Genomic DNA, 16,014 nt, shown 5'->3' on the forward strand with positions numbered 1-16,014 from the left:
ATGGTAATTGGCGTACCACCGCTACCCTTTTCATTGGCTAATCAGCGAGATATGCAAATTGTCAGCCAAGATGGCAGCCGGCAGCCAGGCAGCTTGAAACTAACATGAGGCTTGCTTGCCTCAGTGACGGAGAATCGTTGGAGGAAACCAACGTTCCCCGCCTGCGGCTGCAGGCCTCTGAGCAGGCAGTTTAAGAAACATTGTAACAAATACCTCCGGACTTCAGCCAGCAGATTCGCAACATTGTAAGTAAAGGCCAGGAACCTACTTTCAGCCGCGGAGGCCTAAGAGCTGGAGCCAAGCCTCAAGGTAAAGCTGGCCCAGAATAAAAAAAAAAAGGTAAAAAGGAGCGGTTGGGAACTTCAGTCACTCCCAGCCTGAAAACAGCCCTCAGCCCCTCACTGAGACTGGCCAGGCACCCCAGTGGGGACCCCCACCCTGATCCAGGTCACCCTTCAGGGCAAACCAGCCGGCCCCACCCATGCACCAGGCCTCTACCCTATATAGTAAAAGGGTAATATGCCTCCTGGCACCGGGATCAGCATGACAGGGGGCAGCGCCCAAACCCCCTGATCGCCCTGCGGCTGTGTGTGACAGGGGGTGGGGCCCCAACCCCCTGAGCAGCCCTGCTCTGTGCTTGATAGGGGGGAGCTCCCCAACCCCCCCCCCCCCCCACAGGCCCTGCTCTGTTTGTGATGGGGTAGAGCCATAACCTCCCCATTGGCCCTGCCCTGAGTGTGTGAGTGGCAGCACCCCAACCCCCTGATTGGTCCTGCTCTGTGGGTGATGGAGGGTGGTGCCCCAACCCCCTGATTGGCCCTGCTCTGTGCGTGACGGGGTGGCGCCGCAACCTCCCCATCGACCCTGCCTTGAGTGTGACAAGGGACGGTGCCCCAACCCCCCAATTGCCCTACCCTGAGTGTGACTGTGGGTGGCATCACAGTCTCCCAATCTGCCCTGCTCTGTGCATGACGGGGCGACACCCCAACTCCCCAATTGGCCCTGCTCTGAGCCCGACCAGGGGCTGCACCTAGGGATTGGGCCTGCCCTCTGCCACCCAGGAGCAGGCCTAAACCAGCAGGTCGTTATCTCCCGAGGGGTCCCAAACTGCGAGAGGGCACAGGCCAGTCTGAGGGACCCCCCTCCCCCCCCCCCCGAGTGCACAAATTTTTGTGCACCGGGCCTCTAGTAGGTAAATAAAATGGAATCCTAAGAAATGTTCAAGTAATCCACAGGAAGACAGGACAAAGAAAATAAACAAAACACCTTTGCATATTAATAGTCATAATAAATGTAAATTGTTTAAATATGCCAATCAAAAGACAGATTTAGAGAGTTGATTTTAAAAATAAAAAACCCCAACTATATGCTATCTCCAAGAAACTTCAAATATAATAATACAAGTATTTAGAAAATAGATGGTAAAAGATCTATCATGCAAACATTAAAAGAGGCAGGAGTGGGTATATTAATATCAGATAAAGTAGACTTCAAAGAAAAATACCAGAGGTAGACATTATATAATGACAGAAAGCCAGTCCACCAAGAAGACAATATTAAATGTTTATGAATCAGAGTTGCAAAATATGTGAAATAAAAACTGATAGAACTAAACAGGAGAAATAGACAAATTCACAATTGTTGTTGGAGACCTCACACTCCTGTCTTAACAATTGATAGAACAATTAGAAAATTAGGAAGGCTATATAACTAAACACCATCACTCAACAGAAGCCAGTAAACATTTATTGAACACTCCACCCAATCAGAGTACCTAAATACATTGTTTTTAAGTGTCAGTGAATATATGCCAAGATAGATCAAATTCCTGGGCCATAAAATAAACCTTAGCAATTTTTAACAGTATGTTTTTGATTTTTTGTAGAGAGAGGAAGGGAGGGGGAGAGAGAGATAGAAACGTTGATGAGAGAGAAACATTGATAGGCTCCCTCCTCATGCACCCTACCAGGGATCGAGCCTGCAACTCGGGTATGTGCCCTGACCAGGAATCGATCCAATGACCTCTTGGTTCATAGGTTGACACTCAGCCACTGAGTCACACCGGCTTGGCAACAAATATATAAAAACTAGAGGCCCAGTGCATGAAAGTTCATGTACTGGAGTGGGGTCCTTCAGCCCAGCCTACCCCCTCACAGTCCGGGAGCCCTCAGGTGCAGGAAGTGACCCGGCAATCAGGGGAAGGTGACGCCCCATCACACCTCTGCTGCTGCCACTGCTGGCAGCACAAGCCTCCGCCGGCCCTGGTTACCTGCACCTCGGGCTGGCCCTGAGCGGTTGTGTGGCTGAGGGGACTGGGGGACTCAGGAGGCAGGCACGTGGAGTGGCTGGACCTGCCTGTGGGCGGGCCCAGCCTTGCCATGTGCCTTACGTCCAAGCGGGGCTTACGGGACTGGGTGCCGCCATCTTGTGCTGTGGACACCACCATGTTTGAGGGCGGGGCAATTAGCTTATTCCAGCCTTATTGGCTGTGGTTGCTGCCATCTTTGAGGGTTGGGGCATTCAATTAGCTTATTCCTTCCTTATTGGCTGTGGGCACTGCCATCTTTGCAACATGGGAGGGTCAGTTAACATATCCCCTCTTTATTAGATAGGATTGAAATTATACAGAGTGAGTTCATCAGCCACTATGGAATTAAACTAGAAGTCAATAACAGAAAGGTAGCAGGGAAGTCTTCAAATGAAATGATACACTTCAAATAATTCATGAGCCAAAGAAGAAGTTGCAATGAGAAAACTATTTTAAAAAAATAAATAGACCTGAGTGAAAATGAAAATGCAGTATATTAAAACATTTGGGACACAAGTAAAACAGTGCTGAGAGGAAAATTTATAGCACTAAGTACATTCATTAGAAAAGTGTCAAATTAATAATCTACTCCTACTTTAACCCAGAAAGAAAGGATTAAAATAAACCAGAGCAAGCAGAGGGAAGGAAACAAGAAAGATACAGGCAGAAACTAAAGAAATTGAAAACAAGAACAGTAGAGAAAAAGTGAAATAAAGAGCTGTTTCTTTGAGAAGATTAAGTTGACAAAACTTTGTCTAAAATGACAAAAAAGAAAGACACAGATTACTTATATCAGGAATAAAACAGATTATCACTACAGACCTTGCAGATGTCAAAAGTGTAATAAGATATTCTTATTAGCTTATATAGAGGTGACCAATTCTACCAAAATAAATTTGAGAAACACAGATGAAATAGGCAAATACTACATAACTCTGCCCATATGAAATAGATAAATAGTTGTATACCTATTAAGGAAACTAAATTCATAATTTAAAAATTCCCCAAAAGAATGATTTAATTGGAGAATTCTACCAAGTGGTTAAAAAAACAAAAAAAGAAAACTAGTTCTGCACACTGTCTTCCAGAAAATGGAAGAGGGTGGGATGTTCCCAGTCTGGGAAACTGGGCTAAGGACACACAGGATCTTTCTGCATTATTCCTTACAACTGCATGTGAACCTACCACTATCTAAAAATAAAAAGTTAATTTTAAAAAACCAGAGAAAAAAGATATTTTGTACAGAAGAACAAAGATAATGACAACAGATTTCTTTTTGGAAATCATATAAGCCCATCTACAGTAAAGCAATATCTTTAAAATTCTGAAAGAAAAAAAAAATAGGTCATTTGATTTCAGACTCTGTACTCTTAACTATATCTCTATGATGTATCATAAAGATAATATAAACAAAGACCGATGGAATAATTAGATATGAGATGTAGTAATTAGATACACAACCTTTTCCTTTTGGGTGCCTTAGGTTATTAGAGTGGCGCTACCATCCATTGTAAAGATCAACAATTATGTATTTCTAGTTCCTGATCTGTTTCTGTTCTGCTTCTTTAACAGTTTTTAAAAAGTAAAATTGTTTAATACATCATCTTACCTGTCAAGGAAGCTTTTTATATTCTCAAAGAGAATAAAGTAGCATGGAAGTAACTAACACAGGGTGATTTGAATAAATGTCATAAAGGAGATATTTAAACAAAACCTTTTGTAAATTTAGAGAAAAGATTGAGAGCACAGCAAATCAAAGGTACCAATGAAGATGACAAGTGAATCTGACTGAGAGCGGAGGAAAAGACACGAGCTGAGCGTGTGTCCAAGATCTGTGCCCAGACAACTGGGACAAGTGTGGTGTCATAGCAGTGATTGAAGAGAACCATCTTGAGAAGAGAGGTTTTGTGTTTGTGTGCTTGGTTTTCTGATGTATCTTTACTACCCAGAACTGCCAGGTGCATGGCAATAAGTGAAGAGAGAAAGGAGGCAGTGGTCATCACTTTTGGTTGGAATGATTTGATAATGAGCTCTGGTTTAGGGTTGTAAATGTGAGGTCTAATAATTCTGACTCTGCCATTAGTCAGCTCAGTGCATAGCTTCAGTTACCACTTCAGCTATCACACACATGCCCCTCCAAACTACTAGAGAAAGCAGTAAAGCAGGAAACAAGCTGGTCAAGAACATTAGTTGTCTGACCTCATGTAATATGCAGACTACAAGAAAAAGTATTCTTACTAAATGCAGTTATATGTGTAGCACACTCAGCTCAGCTCAGCACTCACTAAAGTACTCAGTAAAGGCACAATTATCTGAGTCTAAGTCATACATTGACTCCTGAGCTAGATGAGTTACCTTATGCAAAAGCTACATATTACCTTAAAGATAATCCATCCCATGCCTTTCATTTTAACTAAGGGCAAAGCGAAAAAGTGACTTGCACAGAGTCACACAAGGAGCTGAATGGAAAAAGAAATGGTGGAAACGAAACCCTAGGGACAATGTTTATATGTAAAAGGTGGGAGGAAAAATAGGAGGGAACTAATTAGTTGGGCTTTTGGGGACTTGACTCTGAATTGTACAGCTGCCTTCTAAATAATTTTTATTTCTGGAAAATAATATTTGCTTGCTAAATAGTTCTACCTATATTTCCCATTTACATCTTTAATTCAGCATACCTGAAACGAAATTGGAATTATTACATGTTAAAACGGAAAAGGATCTTGAGGGCCTCCAGTCTAACCTCTCATTTTATAGATGATTCTGCACTGGGGTGTAGGTCTCACACTTCTTACGTTCATTTGTAGCCAAGTGAGCAATCAGTTGTTTCTTGGGCCACTTTTGCCTAGGTTGCATAGCATTATTTTAATTCCTTTTGGCTTAGAGGGAGCCTTCTAAGCTCATCCTGGCTACAAAACAACTGGTGATGTTTACAGCAGTGGTTTCTAACTTTAAAAAAGCACACAGTGGAATCCTTTAAGTTGAATCATCTGAAGAAATCTCATATATGAAAGGAGACTAAAAAGAGGAACTCTGGTTAACTACAAAGGTTTGGTGGTGGTGGTGGTGGTAGGGACAGATATTTGGGAGATCAGGAAAAGGAAAGTGCCTTTTACCATGATTATTTGGCCTCCTCCTCATTCCTAGAGGAGAGAGGCCTCCAATGTACCTCAGAGGTTAGGAAGTGGTTTGAAACCCACTGATTGGGAGGCCCGGGGCGTCTGGAAGTGATGCTTGGCATGAATGAGAAGAGCACTGGTGTTTCTGCTCCACAGGTTCCCCAGTGACCTTTCTAAATGCTGTGGGTTAATGACTTTCAGTTCTTTCTTGAATCTGAGAATTAGGAACTATACTGTCATTACAATTAGGGCTTTAATAAACTCTCAGCTATCATTTAAAAACTAATCACTCACATCTGTAGTTATTTATATAGACAAGCTGCATTTTTGTGTGAATTAAGTTGCCTTATTAGTATAGACAGCCCAAGCATTACTGTCACATGAGAAGCTTAGCAGTAAACAGCAGATTGATCTTGCATAGGCCCCGGTAATGTTCTGATTAAATTTTTAAATACTTGATATTTAATAATTATTTTATAGTATCCTATCTAATAATAGACGAACATGGTAATTGACCGTACCTTCGCTACGCCTCCCATGGGCTAATAAGTATATGCAAATTAACCACCAACAAAGATGGTGGCTAATTTGCATACTGCAGGCAGGGCGGGACAGTGCGAGCCGCCAGCGCACCGCCATCCAGCGGGTCCTGGGTGGCAAGGCAGGTGGGACCCAGAAGCCCCAGAAGCCCCCTGATATGGCAGTTACTCTATCAGTAAGCATTCTGAAAGTCAGTGGCATAAATGCACCAATTAAAAGACAGATTATGAGGTGAATCAAAAACAAAACCCACTTTAAATATAAAGACACATATAGATTAAAAGTAAATGAATTAAGCTGCAGCCTGTTTTGCTCAGTGGATAGAGCATTAGCCCGTGGACTGAAGGGTTCCAGGTTCGATTCCAGTCAAGGGCATGTACCTCAGTTGCTGGCTTGATCCCCAGTCCCTATCAAAGCATGTGCAGGAGGCAACCAATCAACGTGTCTCTCCCTTTCCCTTCCCTCTCTCTAAAATTCTGTGGAAAAATATCCTTGGGTGAAGATTAACAAAAAGTAAATGGATTAAGTAACATTAAAGAGATTATAAGAAAAATATATTCCAAATTTTGTTAGTTGTATAATGGTTATGTTTAAATTATTAACACCTAAGAAGTTGGGTGAAGGGTACATATAATATGCTGTAGTATTTTATAGTTTTTTTTACATGTATGAGATTATTTCAAATTAAAATATTAAAAAATTAAAAATTAATAAAATATTAATTGAAATGTATCTGCATTACATGAAAAATCTCCTAATTGCTTCTAACATAATTTATTAAATTGTGCTAAAATTTACAAGGGTTCAATTAAAAAATATCTTAATTCTAAATCATATAATAGAAAATATATAATAATGCAGTTATAAGCACTTATCTGAAAATAAAAATTTAAAGAAGTGAATTTAAAGAAAGGATTAGCCAAAGAAAATATATGCACAACCCATGGACACAGACAACAGTATGGTGATGGCCAGAGAGAAGTCAGGGGCAAGAGCTGGATAGAGGGGGCAAAAGGGGGGAAATAGGGACATCCTGTATAATAATAATAAAAGGGTAATATACACATTGACTGAACGGCAGAATTACCGGTTGCTATGATGTGCACTGGCCACCAGGGGCAGACGCTCAATTCAGGAGCTGCTCCCTGGTGGTCAGTGCACTTCCATATGGGGAGTGCCACTCAGCCAGAAGCTGGCTCATGACTGGCTAGCGCAGTGGTGGTGGCAGGAGCCTCTCCCACCTCCGTGGCAGCACTAAGAATGTCCAACTAACGGTTTAGACCTGATCCCTTGGGGGCCTAAGCCTTTACTTGGACATCCTCCGAGGGCTCCCTGGCTGCCAGAAGGATGTCTGACTGCAAGCTTAGGCCTGATTCCCCGGGGAGTGGGCCTAAGTCGACAGGTGGACATCCCCCAAGGGTTCCTGGGCTGTGAATGGGCACAGGCCGGGCTGAGGGTCCCCGCTCCTGAGTGCACAAATTTTTGTGCACCAGGCCTCTAATCTATATAAATAAAAGCCTAAGCGACCGTTAGGACCATTCGACCTGTCAACCAGTTGCTGTGATGCACACTGAACACCAGGGAGCAGACATTGAAAGCAGGAGCTGCACTCTGGTGGTCAGTGCGTTCCCACAGCCAACCTCCCACGGCCGGCCAACCTTCTGCAGTCTCAATCTGGACTGGGCTAGATGGCCCTGATCGCCAGCCAAGCCAAGGGACCCCACCCATGCACGCATTCGTGCACTGGGCTTCTAGATATTTATAATTTTGAATTTTATTTGGCAACTGATGAAGCTCTGCTAGACACCATGGGGAGTATAGGACAAGGTACTTGCCCTCACATTTGAGCCATGCTGAGTCAGAATGAAGAATGTGATATTTTAGATGTTTTTTTATTGGTACTTCATTTCATTACCTAAGCTTTCTTTTTTACATTGTGCAGTTATAAATTTTAATTTACAAACTTGTAATGCATGTTCATGACTGAAAATTTAATAATTTAAAGTTGTGTGCTTTTTTTCAAATTGTTATTAGATTGCAAGACTGGAGAAAGATAAAGAAGAACTACGTAATCAGCTGCTTAGTCTTGATCCCACAAGAGATAGCAAACGAGTGCAGCAACTTACTCGAGAAAAAGTCCATTTGGTTCAGAAATTAAAAGAGTTTGAGGCTGAAGTAGCCGAATTAAGGGCTGAAAAAGAGAATTCTGATGCTCGGGTAGAAAATGTCCAAAGAATTCAGGTGCAGCAGTTGGCTGAGATGCAGGCTACAATCAGATCCCTGGAGGTAAGGTTTTAATTGCTTCCCAGTAGAAAAAAAGTACGGCACGCTTTTTTAAAAGTGCATTGACAAGCCTCTGATTTTTAGAGCATAAATATATGCTCATCAAGTTAATAATGCTGATGTATTTGTGGAATCACGAGAGTATATATTTTTTGTAAAGATGAAAGCTATTGATTCATAAGCATTGGATACGCTGCCACATACATAAAGGCAGTATTTCTTCTTTGGGAGTCAAGTCACCTATCTTAAATGATTTAACCCTTGTAATGCCACAGAGTAGAATATGCAAAACCCCAAAAAATTTATTTGAGTTTCTGGAGACTAAAGTGATCTCAAACCAGATGTAACTATTTTTTCCTAGATGGTTATTTCCTTACACTGGGATTTAAGATCTTAAAATCATAAGTCCTGTTTAAACAGAAATACCATACTTATATAATCTATGGGAGTTTACCAGAGTAATAAAATTTGACTTGGCTACTAATGCATAAGGCTTTACTGAATTGTTTTCCTGAGTTCATTAGAGAGAAATAAGAGCTGGCAGACCCTAGGCTGATACTCCTAGAGGGACTCTCCCAAAATTCTTGGTTTCGGTTGTTGAAGAAAAACTTTTTCTTCATTTTCTTAGGTTCAGTGATTGGGGGTTGTGAATGACAACAAACATTAGTGAGAGAAAAGATGGGCTTTTATTCATGTATGTACATGGGGATTCACAGAAAAGTGTGTCACAAAGAGGCAGTTAGAATTTGGGGCTTATATACCATCTTAAGTGGGGAGAAGGGAAGAAAGGGCACTTTGGAAAGATAAAGGGGCCCTTAGGGAAGTAGATGGGAGATATAACAGTTTTGTGAAAATGTCTTGTGTAGGGGGTTTCTTATCCTGATGCTGACTTTTTGTTTTTCATGATAGGAGTTAGTCTTCTCTAGTTATGAAACTCCTAGGGTGGGAATTTATAAAAGTCACATTCTTTTCCAAGGCTCTGTTTTTAGGCAGATAAGAGGAACTGAGGGAAAAAACTCCCTTAAAAAGATGTCTGTTGATTCCCAAATGTTTTCAGTTTAAAATAACTTTTATGCCACAGTGGCAAAATATTCTGGACCCTTTCACCGTCTTCTCAGATATGCTTACTCCTCCTAGTTCTTAGCACCTAACATGTCGCAAATATACTATTTTAATTGTTTTGATGTATTTTGAGCAGTCCAAAGTGTGGTGGTTTTTTATTCAGATAGTTGTGAAATGATTTGAGTTGGAAAGAAATTAATGGCACTTAGCTTATAATTAAAATCTAGGATCCAAATCCAAAAGTGATTCTTCTCCCCCCCCCCCCCCCCCCCCCCCCCCAGCCAGCAAACTGGTACCAGGAGAGTACTGATATGTTTAGAAGAGAAGTCATGTTTTTATTTTGTGTATGAAGCTTTTTATAGTATTTACTGGTCCTGAACTAAAGTAGTCAGTATTGTTGGTCTTTAGATGTGAGACAGTTCAGAATGATACTGCTTGTTTTATGTTCCATCGTTTCATCATCCCTAATGTATTTATACAGTGACAAATAAGTGGATGATTATAATTAAATATGGCATATGGTGCCAGTGTGAAACTTTTCATTGAGGTCATTTAGAGTGATTGTTTTCAGGACAAGCTAAATGATGACAAAAAGATGGGAAGTTCATTTGTGACATTTTCAAAAGAGCTTATATTTAATTTTGTCAGGTGAAATGAAAATAAGTACATGAAAACAGCATTTCTTTCTTCTTTGACATTTTTGGCTATCAGTGAGCCCAGAAAGTATTATTGTATATTTGAGGAAAGTAGGTTTTTTTTTTCTGAATTATTTGAATACACTCCTTATATTATATTTAAGATATATAAGAAATGAGATAAAAGTTGAAGCTTATCCTTTAAATGCCAAGCAATTTTTATTTTAACTATTTTGAGTAGGACTATTTTAAGAAAGCATTTAGTTTTCCCTCTCTAACTAAAGAGTACTGTATTACCAACCAGAATTTTTTTGGACAACATCAGACTTCATTAAGAATCTTTATTATGTGATGCGGTCAAGAGCTATTGAGCTCTTTGCCCATACTTCCAAAGGCTACAAATTAGTTAAGGATTTTGAATTCTTATATCTCTCTTTAAAAAAACTCCATTGACTTTAGATTTTCAGTTCTCACTTCTTACTGTTATAAATGAGCCCTGTCTTCTATTTCTAATATGCTTTTTTATATCTACTATGGATTTGGAACCCCCAAAAATATTTGTTCCAATTATGTCAGCAATAAGAATAAGTAGGCATCAAGTGAGTGCATTCACCAGATAAATATATGAGTTTTATTTCATTGGTGGCTCTTGATATATGTTTGTTCCAGATGTCTTTGTTGCATATTTCTTGGAGCAAACATGTTTCATTTGAATTCTACTATATACTTTGAGAAAAATATTTTTTCTTCAGTACGTGTTGAGATTTTGATTAATTTTGTGTAGTGGATTACGCATATATTTTAAATAGCGCTTACTTTATTTTGATACAGTTGTGAAAAGTTATGAACAAATTTATAAAATACTTTGTTTTAATAAAAGGCTGAAAAACAGTCAGTTAAACTACATGCTGAACGCTTGGAAAAAGAGCTACAATCAAGCAATGAACAAAATACTGTTTTAATCAGTAAATTACATAAAGCTGAACGGGAAATAAATGCATTGAGCAGTAAAGTAAGTCATCTTAACGTTTCTACTTCATTCTTTAGAATGTTTGATACTGTATAATGACAAAGAAAATTTACATTTAAATAGCTTTGTTCTCTATATTAAGATCTTTTTTAATGCTATCATTCTACCTTCCAGATATATGCAGAATCTGACCAATTCTTATTACCTCCACTGTGAATACGCCCCACTGGCCTTCTCACTCTTTGAGCAAGCTTACTTCTTCTCCCTTACTTCCTGCCTGGCATGGTCTTCCCTCACATATCTATTTAGCTTGTTTCTGCATCTCTTTCAGATGTTGCCTTATCAGAGAGGCTTTCCTTGGCTTTACCTTGTTTAGTACCGTCTTCCATCTTCCTCTGCCCTCTCAATCTCCCTTACTTGCTTTATTTTCTCCATAGTTCTTAACACCATCTAATATATATATATAATTTGTTTCTCCTTTTCTTTCCCACACCCTTACCCCAACCAAATATAAGCTCCAGAGCTGAGAATTGCTTTTATCACTGCTGTCTCTGCAGCTCCTAGAACAGTGCTGGCACACAGTAGGCACTCAATAATAAATGTTAAATGAATAAATTAATATTAGCAGTAGCACCTGCATTTATGTTATTTAAAAAGAATATAATGGTAAGGGCACATGTCCAGGTTGCAGGCTTGATTCCCCAGTAGGAGCCATGAAGGAGGCAGCCGATCAATGATTCTCTCTCATTATTGCTGTTTCTGTCTCTCTCCCTCTCCCTTCCTCTCTGAAATTAATACAAAAATATATATATTTTTAAAATAATATAATGGTTTGAATATTTTATATGCAGATTTTCTCAATAACTTATAGATCCTCCATCACCCCTCAAATGCAGGATATGTATATATGGAATCCAGTAACCAGAAATAGAATAGCAATGCTAGAAGTACCTTATAGACTAACAGTAGTGAATGAGAATATCAGTTCTGGGGTCAGACAGATTGGATTCAAGTTTCATTTCTTCCACTTTCTAGCTCTGTGACCTTCAGCAATTTATGTTCTCTCTGAAAATTTTGTTTTCCGTTTAAAATGAGACTAATATTTATAGAGTGTGACAAAGATTAAATGAGATATTATGCATAAAGTATTTGGCATAAGATTTAGTATATAACCACCCAAATATTAGCTGTTATTATCATAACTAGAGGCCCAGTGCATGAAATTTGTGCACTGGCGGGGGGGCGTGCCTCAGCCCAGCCTGCCCCCTCTCACAGTCCGGGAGCCCTCAGGAGATGTCCTACTGATGGCTTAGGCCCGCTCCCCTGGGGGAGCGGGCCTAAGCTGCAGTCTGGCCAACTTCTGCAGGAGGTGACCGGGCTAATCGGGGTAAGGTGCCACCCCCATCACCCCACTGCTGCTGCCACTGCCGGCCGCCGCAGCCTCCAAGGTGTTTTCATCAACATGGACTCCAATCCCTTTACCACGAAAAAATGACAACTTTCTTTAGGCATTTTCAAGATGTCTCTTCCATAGGATATGACATTTCTTTTTTTTTTTTTTTTTTTATCCTCACCTGAGGATATTATCCATTGATTTTTAGAGAGCGTGCGAGAGAGTGGGAAAGGCAGAAACATCAATGTGAGAGGGACACTTCGATTGGTTGCCTCCTGCATGAGCCCTGACCTGGGCCCCAGCCAGGGAGGAGCCTGCAACCTAGGTACATGCCCTTGATCAGAATGAAACCCGGACCCTGTGGTCGGCAGGCCAAGGCCCTGTCCCCCGAGCCAAACCGGCTAGGGCAGGATATGACATTTCTTAGCCCCTCCAGCAGCGAGCCTTCATTTTTTCCTCTAGGAGTGAGATGGAAAACCCTAGATCACCTTCTTGGATTCTTATTACCCAGGTTACCAAGAACACTGCAAGTGGCGTACAGGGAGCTTAGCCAATGAGCTGAGAGAAGAGGTGTTCCCTCTGCAGTTCACGCACAGAGACGGGATTTCCAGTGCGCCACAGCGGCTTGGGCAGGTCCCCCCTGTGGTGTGTTCACTCCACGTCTGCTCCAGCCGCGCCGTGGTGGCTTGGACAGGCCCCCCGTGTGTGTGTCCGCTCTTGGCCTGCGCCATTCGTGGCTTGCCTCTCCGCGCACGCAGTCCCTTCCCACCACCTGCACGCGCAGCCTCCTCCTGAGCTGTCGTGACTGTTAAGGCGTCCCAGCTAATTTGCATATTACCTCTTTATATATATAGATATTAGCTAGCAATAGTAATAGTACTTCTGGCATTGCTAAGAACTTGGAAATAAGACTGGTTACTAAATCAGTGAAGTAAATATGTATTTTCTATCATAGCAGAGCTATATCTAAAATTATCTTAACACATTGTTTGCGGGTAGTTTTTATCGCGAGCTAACAGGTGGCGTGGGCCATTTTTGCTAATTTTTTGCGCAAATGGCAACGTTCAGTAAAATTACGATAACTTTAGTTTACGTATTTATACGTTACCCGCATTCTACTGCTAGTCTATAAAAAACGTATTAATACGTGTCCCACGCTCTACTACACTGGTAGAACGTATAAATACGTTTCCCGCATACAATGTGTTAAAAAACAAAATGGCTCCCAGACCAGAAGGGATTTACTATAGCTTGGTAGGAATATATAACTTATCTAAAGGAATACTATATTCATCATAAATTCCTTGGCCAAGGAATTAGTTGAGAAGACTGAAGCAGAGAGTTTTAGTCAGAAGCATGTAAGTACTCTGGTCCCATTGAAAAGAGTGTTCTTACTGTGGAAAGGAATACACAAATCTGTTTGAATTTATGGCCATGAAACAATTCATTTTACTCTATTTGAGCAATGAGTTTTTTATTATTAAAATGTTTTAATTCAAGCATAGTCCTATAATTGAGCTTATAGGTTGAGATTCAGATATATTTAGAAATTAAAAACTATCATTTTGAAGGAGATAATGAAGTGCAATGGAGAAGTTTGTGGGCTTTGAATCAGATGAATCTACCTTTGAGTCCTGACTCATTCATCTCACTCACCACCTATGTGACTTCTCAATTGCTTAACTTTTAAATGGGGGATAATAGCCCTGACTGGTTTGGCTCAGTGGATAGAGCATCGGCCTGCGGACTAAAGGGTTCTAGGTTTGACTCTGATCAAGGGCATGTGCCTTGGTTGCAGGCACATCCCTAGAAGCAGGTGTGCAGGAGGCAGCTGATTGATGTTTCTCTCTCATCAATGTTTCTAACTCTCTACCCTCTCCCTGTCTGTAAAAAATCAATAAAATATATTTACAAATAAATAAATGGGGATAATACCTGTCTCTTACAGGGTTTTTGTAAGATTAAAGATGGCATTGAACATAATAGTAGCTGATGATGAAAATGATCATGGTAATGATTACATACTTGTGATATCATTAAATGAGAAAATGATGTACATAACTTTGAGACCATTGACTGATTTCATTCTTCACTGTATCAGTAACTGTGTGTATGACTTTAGGCAAGTTACTTAATATCATTCGGACCTATTTTCCTCATAGATGAAATGAGGCATTGCTCTAGCTGATCTCTGAAAATCCTGTCAGCCTACTAAGTTTCTATAAGTCCTACTAGAAAATAAATAACTTGATTGCTTCCTGGTTAATTGTAAGCAAATTATTTCTATATTCAGTGGATATATATTGAGTGCCTTCAATGATAAAATATGCAAAGAAATGGATGCAAAAGACTTAATTTCAGGATACAGGGAGTTCTCTCATGGTATAAATTATTTTCAATTTTATAAAAAGAAATAGTGAGTATTCAGTATTTTCATAACACTGTTGTGGACCTGAGTAGCCAAACTGAACTGCTGGAATAACCTGAACCATAGATGGAGCATTAGGACACTGGATAAGTTGGCTTTTGCTGTGGTTTCTAACTCTTGGGGACCACCAGATACTTCCCTTGCAGCATATTTATGTGAGCTCTTTGGCTTATTTGTGTCCTGACCCTAATTTTTTTTCTTTTTCTGTACATAGCCTTCCCTATTGCTCTTTTTAGAGTTAGTGCGTAGATGATTTCTCGTATTCTGCCTATGGAAGAAGAGGATTTTAATGTAGTGTTATTTCTCTGCTTGTTTGTTAATACACATTGCTAAAAGTTGACTGTCTATTTTGCATATCAATGGCACATTAAAATCACTCTTTAACTTTAGACAAGCCAAGTTTTCATTTGAAATATTGTACGTGAAAAGATTTCATTGGAAAGATAAATTTTAAAATAATACTTCAAACAAGATTGTCAGTTTTCTTTGCAACTTGAAGTTTTCATCAGCATTATTTTGCAATTCTAGTAAATGCTTGAAATGGTAGTTTACAATGCAAAGGAACACCTGTGCTGTATTCAAATTTGTGTTATCTTTTTTTAATGGAGTTATGACAGTGTGACTACCTTTCTATTGAAAAAATATTACTAAAGCCCTGCCTCGGTTGAACATCATCCCATGCACCTAGAGGTCTCAGGTCAGGGCATATGCCTGGGATGTCTGCTCAATACCCAGTAGGGGGTAGGCAGGATGTAGCAAATCTATGTTCCTCTCCCTCTCCCTTCTTCTTTCTCTGAAAAGAAAAAAGAAAAATCACTAAAAATATTACTAGACATAGTCTGAGGATGATGCTCTTAAAGGTTTTTCACATTCAATGAGGTAAATTCTTCTAGTTACCTCACAAAGTGTTTGATCTTTAGAACTCATATAATTCAGACAGCTTTAAAGAAGCTTCCCACAGAGTTACCCTTATTAGCCAAGTTAGTGAGATCATACCACCTGAGACCTTTGAAAAAAATACGAATTTAAGAATACTATCTCTTTGGGACTTGCGTCAAGAGCTTCTCAAGTAATACATTTTTCAACTATATTTCTATTTCTTATATATTTTGTTTTCTAGCATGTCTTTGTGTCTATGTGTAATTTAAAAGATTCTGAAACCTCGCAAAGCACCACTATTTTCAGTTTTTTTAATTAAATTTTTATTGTTCAGATTATTACAGTTGTTCCTCTTTTTTCCCCCCCATAGCTCTCCTCCACCCAGTTCCCATCCCAC

General features: G+C 40.0%; 1 protein-coding gene across 5 annotated transcripts in view; it reads left to right on the plus strand.

Annotated features, from left to right (window-relative positions):
* The window catches only part of CEP83 (centrosomal protein 83), a 155,049-nt gene that overhangs the window by 71,468 nt on the left and 67,567 nt on the right, over nucleotides 1-16,014 (plus strand). For all 5 annotated transcript variants that reach the window (XM_081083733.1, XM_081083730.1, XM_081083734.1 and 2 more), the window contains 2 exons: nucleotides 8,002-8,253; nucleotides 10,828-10,959. In XM_081083733.1, the coding sequence (XP_080939859.1) occupies nucleotides 8,002-8,253; nucleotides 10,828-10,959 (384 nt within the window). The remainder of the gene's footprint in view (nucleotides 1-8,001; nucleotides 8,254-10,827; nucleotides 10,960-16,014) is intronic.

Source organism: Myotis nattereri (assembly GCF_964212035.1).
Source record: "Myotis nattereri genome assembly, chromosome: 2".
NCBI lineage: Eukaryota > Metazoa > Chordata > Mammalia > Chiroptera > Vespertilionidae > Myotis > Myotis nattereri.